The 17,084-nt window shown below is 39.9% G+C and overlaps 1 protein-coding gene across 7 annotated transcripts in view; it reads right to left on the reverse strand.

The window, feature by feature from the left end:
- The window catches only part of plppr5b (phospholipid phosphatase related 5b), a 139,934-nt gene that overhangs the window by 101,691 nt on the left and 21,159 nt on the right, over positions 1–17,084 (reverse strand). For 4 of the 7 annotated variants that reach the window (XM_076761181.1, XM_076761179.1, XM_076761180.1 and 1 more), the window contains exon 3: positions 6,992–7,180. In XM_076761181.1, the coding sequence (XP_076617296.1) occupies positions 6,992–7,180 (189 nt within the window). Of the gene's footprint in view, positions 1–6,991; positions 7,531–17,084 lie in introns of those variants that run through there. The other 3 variants (XM_076761183.1, XM_076761182.1, XM_076761178.1) reach the window with 1 other exon arrangement.

Genomic DNA, 17,084 nt, shown 5'->3' on the forward strand with positions numbered 1-17,084 from the left:
CTCCACAGCCTTACTTTCCACCTCACTACACATAAGACACACTACCTGCTGCAAGGAATGAACAGAAAGAGGTGACCTGCACGGACCTTTTTTAAACAGCAGATTACAGCATTACAGCTTCAAAGGTGGAAAGATGGCATTAGAAGGCAATATTGGTGGATATCATGGAGAGACATGATTTAAAATAGGCATTGCTTTTGGTGTTGCTGCTTTCATTACCCATAGCTGCTGGTAGTCTGCATGGGTAAACTGGATTAATGAACCTCTCCCTCTTTCCTTTAGAGAGGCACTGAGCCATGCCGGTGACAGTCTTATCAATGTGATGTCTTAGTGTAAATGACTGAGCTACAAGTCCTATCACAGTTTTCAAGGATCTGTCCTTCTGTGCACAGGCATAAGGCTTTTTTCTGAGTTCCATTATTTATTTATTTTTTCAAGCCACCTCTTCAGTGTTGTTAATATTGAAGGTCAGGACACTCCTGGATAATGTTGTGTTCCTATAGGTTTATGTTGCGGCCATAAGGCCAGTACACCACTTAAGTTATCTCTGCTTCATTTCAGAGAAATCATGTTTTATTTGTCATTGTAAATACTACAATATACCCATATGCCTTGGCAACCATTGCTCTGGACAAGACGCCAGTCAGAGATGTGAATCAGAGCAGCAGTGAATTCAAAACAGATCACAGCAGTTGAGAACAAAAATGCAGGGCATGATTGCTGAAGTCATTCAAAATGAACCCAGAATGAAAGTGAACTGATTTAAACAACAGGTTGTAAATCAGCTTTCTCACGACTGTAATCGTTGGCTTCTCAGCCTCCATTGATGGTGCCCGCCACAGAACACAGAACAGACCGCTTGGTGATTGGATATATTTTGCTGAAATGTACTTTTTTGAGAACCATATATTTTGTAACTCGTCTTTTGTAGGGATGATTCAAGCTGAAGTGTTTCATGCCAATCTAATTCCACTGTGAGAGATCCTTGTTCTATATAAAATCCATTAACAAGTGCAGCTGGTGAAGCTAATATAAGGCTTCAGCAGTCTGGGTGAGACGAATCAAAACAGTATCTTCCAATATTGCAGTGTTTTTAGACCGGTGCTTGTTGAGCTGCAGTAAAGGAATAATGACACAAACAGGGAATTTCATATAAAAAATACTGGAACTTTTGTCTACCTCAGACTACCAAAGCCAAATACAATTAAATCTTAAACAGTGGCCTAAGCCTTTAGCCTTTTAGCCTGCTACAGGATGAACCAGGCTATGGTTTTTGATTTGCCCTGTTTTATGAGCATATCTTATTAAAGTACACTGTAGTAAAACACCTCCCTCACTGAAAAACTGAAACTCTTGCTTTCTCTTCCCCTCAATTAGGTTTAAACTTGACACTAAAGCCTTCCTGCTCCTGATAGGCTTTTCTCTGCAGGAAGTATTGAATTTTATAGACAATAACTTAATAGTGTTAAAAAAAAAAAAAAAAAAAGACAGCACAGAAGACAGAATAGAAGTGAGTGCAAATAATCAGTGACTGAAAACAGTATGTCTGTGAGGAGCAGCAGGGTGGCATGCCTGTGTTAGGATTCAGGTAATTCCATCCCTCCTCAATGTTGTACCTAACCTTTATTAGAGACCAGCCTTTATTTGTCTGCACTATAGCACAGGACCATATGAGTGTTGTGATGAAGCAGACTTTAAAAAACGTCAGCCTGTCCTTTAAATGCTGTACTATTGAGTACCTTTAAAGCATTTCTTTTTTCCCCTCCGGTACTGCTGACACTTGAATCACAGCTACTCATTACATTTTCTTAGTCTCAGCAGGAGGAAGAGGCTTTCCTGTTCATTGACAAACAACACAACCCCCCCAAGTCCCTGCTAGACATGTGAGTGTAAGTCTAGGGAGAATGTAGCACTCTCTTCACACTTTTTATCTCAGTATAACAGCACATATCACTTTACTGCAGACCACGACTGATGTCCCGTCCAAGTATCTACTGATTTCACTTCATTACAGTTTGAAACTAACTTTTTGATATTCAATAAATGATATTCGATATTTGATAAACTTGCTCTAATCGAAAAATCCATGACAGTGAACATAAAAACAGATGTGGTTTTTGTCAAAGTTGCCGTATCTCTGTGTTATAGTGACCATGACAGGGCAACATGGGCTGGATTGAAATAAAAGGCATGGTAGTGCTGGTGAACAGTCACTCTCTTAACATTGCTTCTGAACAGCAACTGCTTTCATAGAAATATTTGCAAATTTAAATTTGCCTTTTCACAGCATTCAGGTCGGCTCATTGTTTGTCTTCTGGATCAGATTTTGACTTCTGGCAGTAATGTCAAAGGATTGCAGTCTGTTTTGAAAAAAACATTCAAAACTCTAGATGAACACAGAAATATGTCATTTTAACTATGCATAGTTAATAACAGATGGCTTCCAACCATACAGTTAATAATTTGAGTGCAATCAAATGTTTTTATAGTCAGAATTTTGATACTTTGATAACATTTTACAAATTCTTTTTTTCTTTCATGAGTAGCCTCAATCAGAATTTTGAAGCACTTCATTTTTAAAGAACAAGGTTTCTCTTCTTGTCAACAAATCTCATGTGCATAGCCAAACAAGCAATAAATGCATTCAACTAATGTGTGTATCCACAACCTGATATATCTTATTCATTTGTGCCATAAAGAAATAGGGCAACAACCAATACAAGAGGTGCTCCGACAGTTTGATATGTCCCTGACCATGAAATTGTGTTTGCCCAGCTGTGTGGTATTTTGGTGCATGGGTGGGAGGACAGGCACAGACAGCTGGGAGACTCATTTAAATGAGGCAGCTTAAAGTGAGTTGTTGGTATATTGGTAGCAAACGGATCTTAGACTTGAGACTAAAAATATCAATAAACGAATTTAATTAAACACTTTCCAACCAGTAGATGTGTTAAAATTAACAACAGCAAATCATTCTGCATTTATCTATAAATGATTATGTTGATTCTTACGGTGTCAGCTGCTTTATACTGTATGAAAAGTTTCTCCTTCAGTTCATTAAAACCCTGCAGCCATCTGAACTTAGCAGGACACATATGTTGATAAATCTGCAGCTTCTGATCTGATTTGCAGCATCAGAGCTCAGTGCCATCACAAACGGATGTCCACTGTGTTTACCCTCATTAAATCACGTGAAACCAACAACAGGCTGCTACAAAATGGCCACATGCACCTCTACACACATCACACTCACAGTTTATGTTGTGTGTCAATGCCTCGTTTCTTTTTAGAAAAAGTGACGTTCCATGTTTTATTCTTGAAATCCATCACTGTGTAAATGCTGCTGTGTCACATTTTACAATATGATGTGACCATTTATGACATAAGATACAGAGGAATTATTGCTATTGTTACTGTATTAATAAACTGTTAAAAGCCCACACCATCTGCCTCTCGCTGCATCATCCAGACAACAATACAATTTCCTGAGGAAGCATCATTCGGGTTGTTAAGCTTTAGTTATCGGGGTTGCTTTCCCTTGTTCTACTCTAATTTGAAAAGGAAAACACATGTTAACATGCTGTCTGTTCTGTACCAGTACAATCTCTTATGCTTAGTCCAAGTCCTTGCCCATGTTGCACTGAACCTGCTCACTTGTACTACCACGCTACATGTTGAATACCCTGTCAGTCTGAATAAAAACATCCCAACTTAATTACATCAAAAGTGGTATGCAGAGCAGTGAAGGCTGCCATCAAAGAGAAAGTCTCAGGGCAGCAGAGGAGATAGAAGCAAACTTATGCTGCTAAATCTGGTTAAATGCAATATTGCTGCTTTGAGACCATGTGCTGAGTGATGTGGCAGGATGCCTGGGCTGTGTTCAGTTTTCCATAGTGATTTCAGCTGTGTGTACGTGTGGACGTGTATTAGTCATGTTGTGGGGATAGAAATCTGTTTACACTGTCACATTGTGGGGGACTTGCCTTCCTTATGGGGACAAAACACAAGTCCCCATTGCAATTTGCATTTTGCGCGCATTTAATTTTAGGGTGAAGACTTGGTTTAAGGTCAGGGTAAAGCTAGGTTTAGGTCAAGGTTAGAGTCAGAGTTATCATGGTTATGGTTTGGGTAAGTCTCTGCAATGTCCCCAAAAGTTATGAGAACACAACGGTGTGTATTAGTGTGTGTGTGTGTGTGTGTGTGTGTGTGTGTGTGTGTGTGTGTGCGTGCGTGCGTGTGTAGACAGGCAAGCATGCGAGCAGCTGAAACAGACACAGAGGTGTACAGACAGTCCAGAGCAGGGTTACGGTGTGTAAACTTCAGACCAGCTTCTGCAGCAGTAATCATGGCACTTAACATCCAAGGTGCACTGCATCCCTGCTGACTACAGTTTATATGTTCATTCCACAATCAGCTCATAATTGGCAGAGCAGTACACGAGCAGTGAAAAATAACACAAATATCATTCATTCAGGGAGTTAATATGATGAGTTAAGGACATCTCTGCAGTCCAAGTTAAGTCTAAACCTGTTATTTTGAGGTTATGAGGCAAAAACCACAGGAATATATGCAGATGTTGGACTGACTAACAACTCATCAGACTGATCAGATAAAAAATAGTCATGTTTGATGGCTCCACTTGGAAGACATCCAATCAATACAGATACACAGATGCTGAAGGTTTCTTAAATATGATCCTGTCGTGTTAAGCATCACAACACAGAAGTCAGCTAAGGCAAAAGTCAGCTGTGATCTGCCAGGAAGCTGTATCTCATAGCTGCACCAATCTATATTTTAATATTCAAAATGGATCAAATGACTGTGAGAACTTTGGAAGATGTCAGTCAAACTAACAAGCCTCTTAAAGGTCATTGGTTTGGTTTTCTGGCCCACAAACTCCACTCTCATCAGTCCTGCTCCAGGAGCAGCAGGCAGCTGTTGTCAAACAAACAGTTTAAATTTTGGCATCGGAAATCAAATTTGGCACTGAAGAAGGATGTATTGTCATTGAAACACTGGAAAAGATGTACTGGAACCTTAACAAGTTATTTTGGTATTTTTGGATTTTGATGTGCTTTTCAATGACAATCTTCAGAGATTTTCTCCACGTCTGTCTTTTTTGTCTTTTTTCAATGACAGTTTTTTTTTTTGTTGTTTTTTTTAAACAAAATCCAGGTAGGAGCTGGCTTGGCTTAGCTTAGCTCTGATAGCTGACATTAGCTAAGGTTAGCACCTGTTCCTGCAACCCACTGGCAGACCAGGTAAACTCATGGAAGCAGATACTATGTGCTCAGTGTGTGGTCATATCTGAGGCTTTGGATCCAGAGAAGTGCATTTTGTCATTAGTATGTAGATGTGCGAATGATTCTCTCTTTGCACCTCCCTCAAACCACCCCCCCTCCACAATACAACAGAAACAGAAAGTTGAAACTGAAAACCTAAAAACCTGATAGGGTAAAAAAAAAAAAAAAAAAAAAGGGCCCGAAGACTGTTATTGAAACACACATTGAAATAAAAAAAAATCAAAAAATAAAATATTTTTTACTGGTTGTGTTTTATTTTTCAGTGGGACATTTTCAGTGCAAATATTTTTTTCAGTGCCAATACAACTTTTTCTAACACAAGCATTTCAATAACAATGTTTCCTTTTTCAATAGCACATTTCCAACGCCGAAATTTAAAGTCACTGTTCTAGAGAAGCTCAGATAAGCCTAGCATGCACCACCTGCTCGGCACCAAACAGCAGCCAGTGACCAGCTGATGAACACACAGGACGAGCTTTCAGCAGCTCAACAGAGATCTTGAGCTCAACCCAAATGAATGCTAATGTTGCTTTGTATGTCCTGGATGAGCAGGCAACTGTTTGCTGACACATTCACCATATCAGCTGAACCTATAAGGTGATAACACAGAAATGCTGTACAGCTTTCGCACTGCCCCCAAGAGGCAAAACGACAACAACAACACTAAAAACTGGGGGTCCATATTCCCTCAGAGACAGCAGCTAATAATCGTTCAGGTTGATATTTACTTATCTTTCTTGGCTCCACTCTGAAGCAGACAAACAGGTAGGTTTCACATTTGACCATGTTTACTGAGCAATGGCAAGTCACCTCAGTTAAACGCCATTTCAAATTTGATGGGCTATTTTTGACATTGTATTGTGGAGCAAAGATCAGACCAAAGTCAGCAGTAATCTACACACAGGCTGAAACCTGACACAATCACTCAGGACAACGTTCCATCGAGGATGACAGCTCATAATTCATCAGACTGACCAGCAGTCATCTCACATTGGTGAATTTCCAGGACAAGAAGTCAATACGGATAAACGTGTAGGTTTCACATTTGATCTTGTGTGGTGAGTTATGGGGAAGCAGTCTGGATATGTATTTTTAAATCTGACATTGTCATTTCTGACATTACATCATGGAGCAACGATCAGGCAGAAGTCATCTCAAAGAAAAGGCTATGCTGAGGGAAAAAATCAAGGAGATCATTTATCTCAAATGAAATGAGGCTAAAAATTCACCAGATTAAACAGGTGGGCTTCACATTTGATGTACAGTGTATGTGACATTTGACATTTTGTTTTGCATTATATTGGACAGTTAGCAGCAAAATGAGATATTTTTTTAGAGGGCAGTGACTAATAAATATTTTCATTATTAGTTATTCTGTCAAGAAGCATCAGAAAACTGTGACAGTTTGTCATCAAGTGATTCTAAAGCCCAGAATAAGATAGAAATGTCTTACTTTGTCCAACCAACACTTCAGAGCCCAAACCCACGCTGGAGCGTCTGCATCCACAGAATGCTTTTGCTTGTCAAATAACCTAAAGAATTCATCAGTGATTCAAACAGTTCACAATTATCGGTTGTCGGTCGAGGGAAATGATTTTATCTTTCAGTGATCTACAGTGTTTCAAAAGTGAGCATCAGCGAGCCTGCAGGTGTGATGGATGAAGTTTGCGGATGAAGGGCGCACTCACCAGCAGCGTGGGCAGCCCGGCCACCACGGTGTAGAGCAGGACGGGCGGGACGGCGCTGCTGTCTTCCGGCCCCAGGTACGGTTTGGTGAAGGTGGTGTCGTAGCAGAAGAAGCCCTGCACGTGCACGCTGAAGGTGTCGGTGTACTCGAAGTAGTAGGCCAGCATGACGGTTCCGGCCATGATCACCAGCTGGAAGTACAGCATGATGCAGGAGAGCGAGAGACATTTAATTAGAACAAAGCCTTTCTGTCTCTCTCCTAGCCGGCCTCCTCCTCCTCTCCGGCGGTATCGAAACCCGCTGACCGGCTCATGATGGCTCCGCTGCACGCAAAGAGCCGCTCTCTGATCGTGGTGGAGGCTCAAGCACCCTGGCTTCCTCTGCTCGCTTCTGCTGCGACTACAGACTGTGTGTGTGTGTGTGTGTGTGTGTGTGTGTGTGAGAGAGAGAGAGAGAGAGAGAGAGAGAGGGTGGGGGTGAGGATGTGCAAGTATGTAAGAGATGAGGAGGCTTGGCTCACCCCCTTTCCACGTCTGTGTGTGTGATTGACAGATTACAGGGACGTGTAAGCAAATAGGAGGAGCTCCCTCTGTGTGTGTGTGTGTGTGTGTGTGTGTGTGTAAACTGTACATAGAACTATGACATGCATTACCATATTTCACCAAATCAGGAGCAGACAGGAGAAAAGCAGAGGGAGACAATGAAAGAAGAGACAGAACGGAAGGAGAGCTGGAGAGAGAGAGAGAGAGAGAGAGAGAGAGAGAGAGAGAGAGAGAGAGTCTGACCACTGTCAAAGGCTGAGTCTCATTCTGCCCATATTTCATCAGAGAGAAATAAGAAAAGACTGTTAACAGTGCTGTTTGTCATATCATCTCATTGACAGGATCCTGAGTCAGGCATGCTCACTCCTCACATTTTAGCAAAATGATCCATTTTGAGTTCCAAATGGGTCACCTGATGATGTGTTGGTGAACAGTGTAGCTGTGAAGTTGCCTGGGTGTCCAAGTATTTAGTAATACAGGTTTACAGACATAGTGTGGAACCAATCAGAGAGTTAGAATAAGCAGCTAAGCTGAGACAAACTGTGAATGAGCAAGGTTGGCTCATGCTGTAATGTTGTTCTGGAGTTAATAAATCCACTTGTTTGGAGTACAGCTAAGATGTAACAGCCAATGAAAATGAAAATGACAACTCCTGAAGCAGCGTGTTCCATGGCACACGGCTGGGTGGCGCGCTGTAATGACGCTAGCAGAAGCAGGCAGATAGATAGATAGATAGATAGATAGATAGATAGATAGATAGAGTACTTCATTGATCCTCAAAGGAAAAAGAAACATGAGATTGCAAGTCCTGCATATTCCACGTTCTTCCTAACATACGTGCTTTCAGGCGGTTCTTGAGAATCCCCAGCATCAGTTTAACATCACAACTAGCTATATCAGTATATACTGATGGTCCACAGCACAAAACACTCAAATTTAACAATAAAGGCTTGAAAATAGTGAGATACATTTTTTTCTGCCTATTTTTTTCTAATGTTCAGCATTTATGTCACATGACTGTCAAGTTTCTGTTTGTGAAAGCAAACAAAAAAGGAGACATTTAATGAAATTTATTTTAATTTAATGAAATTTAATGAAAATACATCTGACACAGGATATAAATCCTCTACATCAGACTCAAAATAATAACAACCATACAAAAAAAACAAATAAAGAAAATACAATATACAGTTTAAAAACCTCAATAATGCATACATGTCACTTAAATACATATAACAACGTATCCAGGATAGTCTCTCACATTATCTCAAAAACAGTCCAAATCCACAAAAATCATATACTTGCTTTATAATTGTATAAAAAATCCTTATTTGACCAGAATTTATCTAGTCTATTTTTAAAAGAATTCACTGATGGAGCCTGCACTATCTCCTCTGGAAGCTCACTCTCCACACTCTTACGGCCCTAAGTGTAAAAGAGTTTTTTCTTTTGTCAGAATGACACATTTTTGGGAGGAGTTTTAAGGAATTCCCTCTTAATTCATACCCATCATTCCAAAAACTGACAACAGGCTCTACTGTGGAATCGTATACTTTGTGGACAAGTTTGTGCACCTCTATCATGTCACCTCTGTACCTCCTATAGACGAGAGTTGGTAATTCTAAGTGCTTTAATCGCTCTTCATATGACATCTCTTTCAGATCTTTCTGTCATTGTCAGTGGAAAAGAATATTTTAAGATTTTTGATAACAATTCTAGAGAGAAAGGTATGTTTTATTGTCATACTGCTCATTGAGTGAATGTGTGTAACTTTTAAATTTGTTAGTTATTACAGAGGATTTCTTTTAACATTTTTTATTGCTGCTATGGTGATTGCAGGACTCTCACTGAAAATATAACTTGCACGTTGTTTGAATCATTCTCTTTGTGTTGTGTAGTTATCTGAACTGTTGTGTTACTTATGCACTTGTTTGATGATGTTCTGTCACTGAAGGAGGAAGATTTTATAGCGTCAAACTGGCTTCAAAGGCCAGAGCATGTCCTGGAGGCAAATTTATGAATCCTTCTATGGCAAAGGCATGACCTGGCCAACTCTGCCTTTGATTGGCTTACCCTCATATCCTGACCCTAACCAATCATCACTTACATCATCATCCCTACAGCTAACCAACCAAACCAATGAAAACAAGTACTAGCCAGTCAGAGGCAGGGTAGGGCAGGTCCTGCCTTCGCCATCGCTGTTGGAAGGCTAAATTGTCCCATGATCCTTTGCCACCATTGCTATGAAGACAAAGCCAGTACATTTTGCCTGTCCTGTTACAAAACCATGATTTATTTCACACTGATTGATTTTGCGTGTACAATTAAATGAGCACGATCCAATTTTTGTGAACCTGGTGCAAGACTTGTTCCACTCTTGTTGTCGTGTTGAGTTGCTGTAGGTGGGCAGTCCATTTCAAATCGCTGCCTGTCAGACATAATCTGAGTCCAAACACCACCATCTCTGTTAACAAAAAGCATTTCATAGCCTGTTATTGTAAAATGGGAAGTTGCTCATTTAATGCTTATTTCCAAGAATAAGTGGCAGAGGACAGCCATTTTTTTCTAAAATAAGCTTCTTCTTTTTTTTTTTTTTTTGGCAGGGCAGACCAGAAACAAAGCAGAACAGAGAATTATTAACATTGATAGATGATTGTCTCGGTGCAGGCTGAGTGGAAACATGACAACGGCATAGAAAATGCTGGATGTTACAAAGAAATATTAGGTGTTGCCTCTTGTGTTATTTTCAGAAGGAAAACATTTAGAGAAAGTGACATGCTGCTCTTTTTCATTGATCACCAGTTTCCAAATGCAATGGACGACTATTAATAATGGACACTACACAAACTACTATTAGGTGATTTTACAGCTTACTTTCTGTTGTCTTGCACAGGCTTTTTGGATCCTTTGTGCAGATTCTAAAATCCTATTGTATTTAATCTGCTGATAAAATGTGTGGGGGAAATAATACATTTTTAAGGTTAAAAAAATCTTTCAACATTCTCTCCAGATTGGCGCATTTAATTTTTCAAACTGATAACATTTTCTTCCAGGGGGATACTTCTTGTACAAAATCACTTGTCTGAGTCACTGCAGCACAGCAAGGAAAAACGGTCAAGGACAACATATTGTTTGTGTAAAATCCATGAGATCTGATTAACTCAGGCTGCTCAAGACTCATATTAGCTTCAGCTAAATCCTGAATACACTTTCTCATGGCACAAGGGCTGTGGATTTTCTCTTCCATCTCTTACATTGGAAGAGCATTAGGAAGAGATCTCTGCACACATGGACATGCAAATATTGTTTTCAGAGACACTTGATGAAAAGTGAATCTCCCCTTTAAGTTGTAACCTCTGCATCAGCCCCAAACACTGTTCCCTATGACAAGTCAAAATAGTATATTTGATGTGATTTCAGCCAATCACACTTAAAGACAGCCTGCTGCTTGATGACATGCAAAAAATATGAAGTTTTGATTCTGAAGTGAGTGAATTATGGAGCAGCATTTGGAGAGCTGAGGCAGCAAATGGGGCTGGAATTCACATGAAAGAAGACAAATACACTCAGTGTATTTCCTTCTGAGAGATACTGTAAATACACAAGTAAGTACAAGTTCTTGACCTCAGGATTAGCAGCCTTACAAAATAATCTTAAGTCAAGGTCGATGTCATTGAAAAGCTTCTTAAAAGCCACTTGTACAGGCCAACATATTGTAAAGTTGTATCAAGAGGCAAACATATAAACTGCATGTGCATTGGTGAATACTAGAAAAAAGCCTTCAGTCTGATTTTTGTTAATGTCTTCCTCATTCATTTCAAGTATTCTGTGTAAGATTTCCTGCCCAGTTTCAGATAAGAGCAAACAGAAACCACTATCTTCATTATCTTTACACCATGCAAGCCCCTAGAATGATTAGCACACCCTATCTTATTTCTAATTTTCCCTTATTCATTCACACACACTTTATGTTCTTTTTTTTGCCAAAAGGCGTGTTTTTGTCTCGCTGCATTCTCCTGCGGGGAGAACTTCCTCATAATTCTGTCATACCTCGTACATTTCCATTTCCTGACATGCTGGAATGCTTGTGATTTGTTAAATACCCACCTCTGGCTCTTTAGTAATTTAGATTTTCTTTTTTGTTATAGTTGTTATTTCACACTCTCTCTCTGTCTCTTTCTCCAGCAGTGGAAATGCATTTATCGGGTGCATTGTCACGCTGGAATCCATAAGTGAAGGCTGTCAGAGAAGACAGAGAGACGGATTGGATATGGAGAGGCAGACAGAGATGGAGATGCAGAGGGTGTGTGGAGTCAGGTGGGCACACACTGACAGCTGTGAGTAATGGCTGTCATTACTGTGTCACTCCGTCATCACTCCCCATTTTAATACGAACCAGGTCAAATCTATATGCTGCTGGCGTCATGCTCAGACACACCAGAGAGATGCTAATGATGTACTCTCACTATATAATGTCATCAGTAAGTGGTTAATCACAGGATACATACATTATGAATCCAGTGTTCACAGACTAAAATTACCTTCACACCCTGGTGTTCAGAACATGAGTATGATACCTGATAATTCCTTAAGAGGGAACATTTCTAGGATCTTTTTAATAATTTAGGGAGTGATCCATTTCTTTATGTGGTTTTGGGGGACATTCAAGAGAACCAAGGGATTGAGTGACAGCAGATGATACGACGATTAGTGTAACTTCATTCAACATGCATTGAATAGCTAAGGTTTATTTTGGAATCATTGTTGCAATAACTGACAAAGAATACACAACATAGAAAACAAGAGTTTACAGCCAGGCTGGCAGCTCTGTGAAGCTGCACTGAGCTAAATGCTTATGTTAACATGCAAACATGCTCATAGTGACAATGCAGACATGCTGATGTTTCACAGGAATAATATTTACCATGTTCACTTTCTTAATTTAGTGTGGCAGCATGCTAACATTTGCTGATTGGCATTAACAAAGCACAGCTGAAGCTGATGTGAATGTCTGCATTTAGCTGTTAACTAAAGCACTGAACAAATTCCTATTTGATCTAAAAATCCAACAAAGAGAAGGAACTGTCAAACTGCGAATGTTTTTTTTTTTTTTTTTTCCCCCCCAAGGATCTGTTACTTTTTATCGAAAAAAAAAAAAAATCATTAAACTGTCACCCAGCAATTAGTCAATACAGCAGCAGGCCTGGAAACACACGTTTATCATGGAGGAGATGTGTGGAGCTAACAATGGAAAATATATTCCAGATAATTCTAATATTATATAATGAGAGAGAGAGAGAGAGAGAGAGAGCACTATATAAAGATATACTTTTATTATTATCTGAAGAGTTCTATGTTTTAGGAGCAATACTGTCATATATGTAAAAATTGGACATAATTAGTTTCAGTGTTCCTGTTGCTGAACAGAGCTTTAAAATCAGCTGCAGCTGTTTCAGGGATGCTGGCCAAAAAGACATTTGCAGCCTGTGACACCTGTGACACTTCATACATCAGCCTGATGGTAATCATGCTGCACATCTGACACAGTTCCAGGGCAACTCATTGTTTCCAGGACATCTGGGACAAGTTTATCAATTCTACGGCTGCAAACCTCTCCTGGACGTGTGGGAACACTGAGCACATGAGACATTTTTTACATAACATGTATTAACATGTAAAAAGAAATTAATTCATATTTGTGTTTTAGATAGTAAGTTAGTAACAATAGTAATAAGTTCTATTATTTATTATTTATTATTTATTATTTATTATTATTACTATGTCCTGATTGGAATATTGATTTGAATAGACTTACACATATTGCCATATAAGGTGACTGGCAGAAGATCCACACGTACTGATGACAGCGAAGAAGAAGTGCTCCTGGGACTTCAGATATAGTTGTTCTCTGAATACTTCAGATGTGCTGTGCTGTTTCCATCTTGTGTAGCGCTTGTTGTGTGGTGCAATCTGGTCTCCATAAAAAATGTAAAATGCAAGTCTCCTTCAACAATGTTTGCATACACCGATGCACTCATTTCTACACATATGCAGTGTGTGTGCCATTTGATATACAAACACGCGTGGGATCAATCATGCAGAAAGGAGGCTCTGAACCCAGCCAATCAGAGAGCAGCTGAAGTGAGCAGTGGCGAGTGTGTAACACAGTTGAGTTCTCTGTAGACCTACAGGTCCATCTGTCACTGTCCCACTCAGCCTATGAAGGCTCCCACAGTCTGCTGTACTGCTGAGGCACCAAGTAGGTTACACACACACGTGCACGCACGCACGCACGCACGCACACACACACACACACAAATGATATACGGTGGTACAGTGTGACAGCTTGAAGTTTCCATGTGTCTCCACCTCTTCTCCCATTGGACTCCCACATGCATGTCAACCTGAATGAATGTTGGATTGTTAGTGACTCTATATTGTGCGTGGTTTGCTGAAGGTTGATGGGCCTGTGGGCTGTATTTCTTGTTTGTTTGTTTTCCCTGATATTGATATGACATATGGCGGTATTAAATATATGTATTCTGTATATACAGAGTGAAGAGTCTTCTCTCGTAAAATGATCATCTGGTCATCAGCTTCAGGAGTCAGGACCTTCACATTAAACATGTCTAATTCATGTCATATGAACAATTTAAGCTGACCACTTTAGTAGTTTCGACCCAGGACTTTGGATTTCATTTGTATCAAAGTCAGTAGGTCACACCCATTGTTTAAATGTCCCAGATACATTTTGATATTCATCCAAAGTGCATAACTTGGTATTGGCATTAGCAAATCATGATTGGAGCCAAAACAACGTGAGCCTTGATTGAGACATTCCTATGAATTCCTCACCCTGTGGACAAAAGCACGTGTTTTCACTGCTGTGTGTCATAAAGTTCTTGATCTGGCTAGTGAGCTATTTTTTTAACAAGCTACTACCTTTTTTTTTTTAAACACAGCTGTTTGCAGGATGCAGAGTCAGATTGTCCTTTAGGAGGAGGAGGAGGAGGAGGGACAATTAGTTTGGAATCCTTTGAAATCCCACAGTCCCACAGGCTGACTTTTGTTAACACTCATCCTCTATCTCTATCTCTTTTAGCTTTTGTTTCTCTTTGCTGATCCTACGCCATTATGAGCCATAACCACAAAACATAACATCAAAAATACAATTCTCTAAAGAAAAATCTCTTGCTCCTTCCTTTCAATCAGCTAACATACGACTCACTGCAGAACTCTGGCCAAAACATGTAAACATGATGGTTGATGGTCTTGTTCGCTTCTGTAAGTCATCGCGAGGCACCAGTATTAAACTGAGACTGTTTCATGACCAGTTAAAAACTCCTGGTAGTATGTTTAAGCAAGGCAAGCTTGATAAGTGAGATCTGCCTGGTTGAGTAAATGTTGAAAATCACAAATATAACACTGTCTGAACTGAGCAGGAAACAAATTTAATTTGAGGCATTAGAACAAAAAATTATAGAACGTGAAAAACACAATTTTCTCCTCAACTATTCTCCTGGCATTTAACGAATCCTGCAGGAAAAAAGCAGCACAGAGGACACTTTACAACTCCAGTTTTGATTCAAGAGCATTCCCATATTCACTGCTTTTGGTATTGCAGATGAAATTCCAGTTGGAAGCCCAAATTCCAGAGACAGATCTCTCAAAACATGGGCAGATAAACCCAAAACTATCTGCATGGAAAGAAGGGAAGTCATAAAATATTTGTGTCATTTGGCTGAACAGACCCTTTACCAGGTTCAGGCAATGTTTATATGCCGATATGAGAGTGTTGTTCTCAATGTAAACACGAGGAGAGGGACGCTGGCTGTCGCTTCTATGCACAACTCCTTGCTGCTGCTGTCTGAATTTGTGATAGCTGAGCTTTTTCCAACTTGCTGCTGTGCTTTGCAGTGTGACCCTGGCAACCACAGAATCTGCAAGGAAGAAAACGGTCGAGGAGCAGAGTTCACTCGTCTCTGAGTTCACTTTTACAGCTCTTCACCAGCACAGAACAGACAGATGGATTATGAAAAACAGCACTGGAGCAACATCAGCTTCAAGGCTTGATTATGCAGTCTGAGACAAAAAGCAACATGTATATTAATCGTGTCATATTCTTGCCTGTTTTCTCTATTCAACCTGCTTAGCTGTGTGATGAGATTACACTCGGTGGATAGTGACGAGCAGCAGCCTGTGGAGCACAGCCTGATAGGGTCAAAGGTAGTCGGGAGCCGGCACAGCAAAGTTACGCGCTGCTGCAACCACTTAATGTCTGAAAACACCTATATTGTTCAACATTCTTCAAACATAAACAATCTTTATTATAATATCACAGTATGCAATCTGCTATAGATGCTGTCCACCAGTGGTAAAACTATGAGGGATGATACAAAAAGCTGCCACAGTAAATATGACATCAGAGCAAAGTATGACAGGCATATTTTCTTTGTCTTCTTCCTATTATAAGGAGCATGAGAGTGTTTGCTCTTCTCCCTGAGGAGTGACTAATGAGCTCTGTTGTCTGGTGAATACAGGAGTCTCACAGCACAGCAGCAGCATTAAAGCATGAAAAGACTCCGAGCCTGACACACACACACACACACACACACACACACACACACACACACACACTTGTAGAGAACATGAAAGCACAATCCAAAACCTTTCAGACTTAGGCAATAACTAGTTAAAGCAAGACCAAAGCACAATTTTGATCACTAATACAACAAAATGAAACCTGAGGATTTGCTTTAAACTCTGTCGACACTGTAAACATCACAGGGCTGTTCATGTTGTGCGGAATAAAGACTGTGAATGCCTTTTCCAGCTCAAATAAATGAGACTTCATTATTACTGCATCGTGTAGGTGTGATAAATGTGCCATTTTTAAGCATCAACCATAAGTTAACCATAAATATTACCACGGTACCCAGGGTAAGTGTGACAGTGGTGTCATCTCACAGTAACACCAGGGCAAGTGATGATTATCAGAGTGTTCTCACCTTCCACTTATCTCTGCATGCAAATGAGATTTTAACAAGTCAGAAAACACCTCCTTATTGCTGAAACTGATCAGGGAAGACACTAAGAGGGAAGAATATGTCAGAGAGTTTGTGTTTTTTATACTGTATTTGGTCTTATTTATTCTCTCTTATTATTCTATCAGTTATGATATTGTGGTACATGACAACAGAGCTCCAGCACAGTCTGACGGGCCAAGAAACACCAGCAGCAAAGCGGGTTGTAAGCTCTGACGGATACATATCTTTTCTGTGTCTTGAATCAGTCTTTTAAGTGATGTCACTGTGTTCCCAGATATTAGCTATTCACATTACTGACAGGAATGATGAACAAAGCTATGATAATGAAAGTAAAGCTGGGGAAAAAAAAAACAAAAAAAACATGAGGATCTTTAAGAGTCTCTAAATTCAAACAGAAACTGGACACTCTCCTCAACAGTGTAAGTTTGATCTGAATGTGTGCAATCAATAATTAAGCATTTTTGGTATAAATGTAGAAATGTGGTGTTTATGCGTCAGTGTCTGCT

Source organism: Chaetodon auriga, chromosome 21 (genome assembly GCF_051107435.1).
Source record: "Chaetodon auriga isolate fChaAug3 chromosome 21, fChaAug3.hap1, whole genome shotgun sequence".
Taxonomy (NCBI): domain Eukaryota; kingdom Metazoa; phylum Chordata; class Actinopteri; order Chaetodontiformes; family Chaetodontidae; genus Chaetodon; species Chaetodon auriga.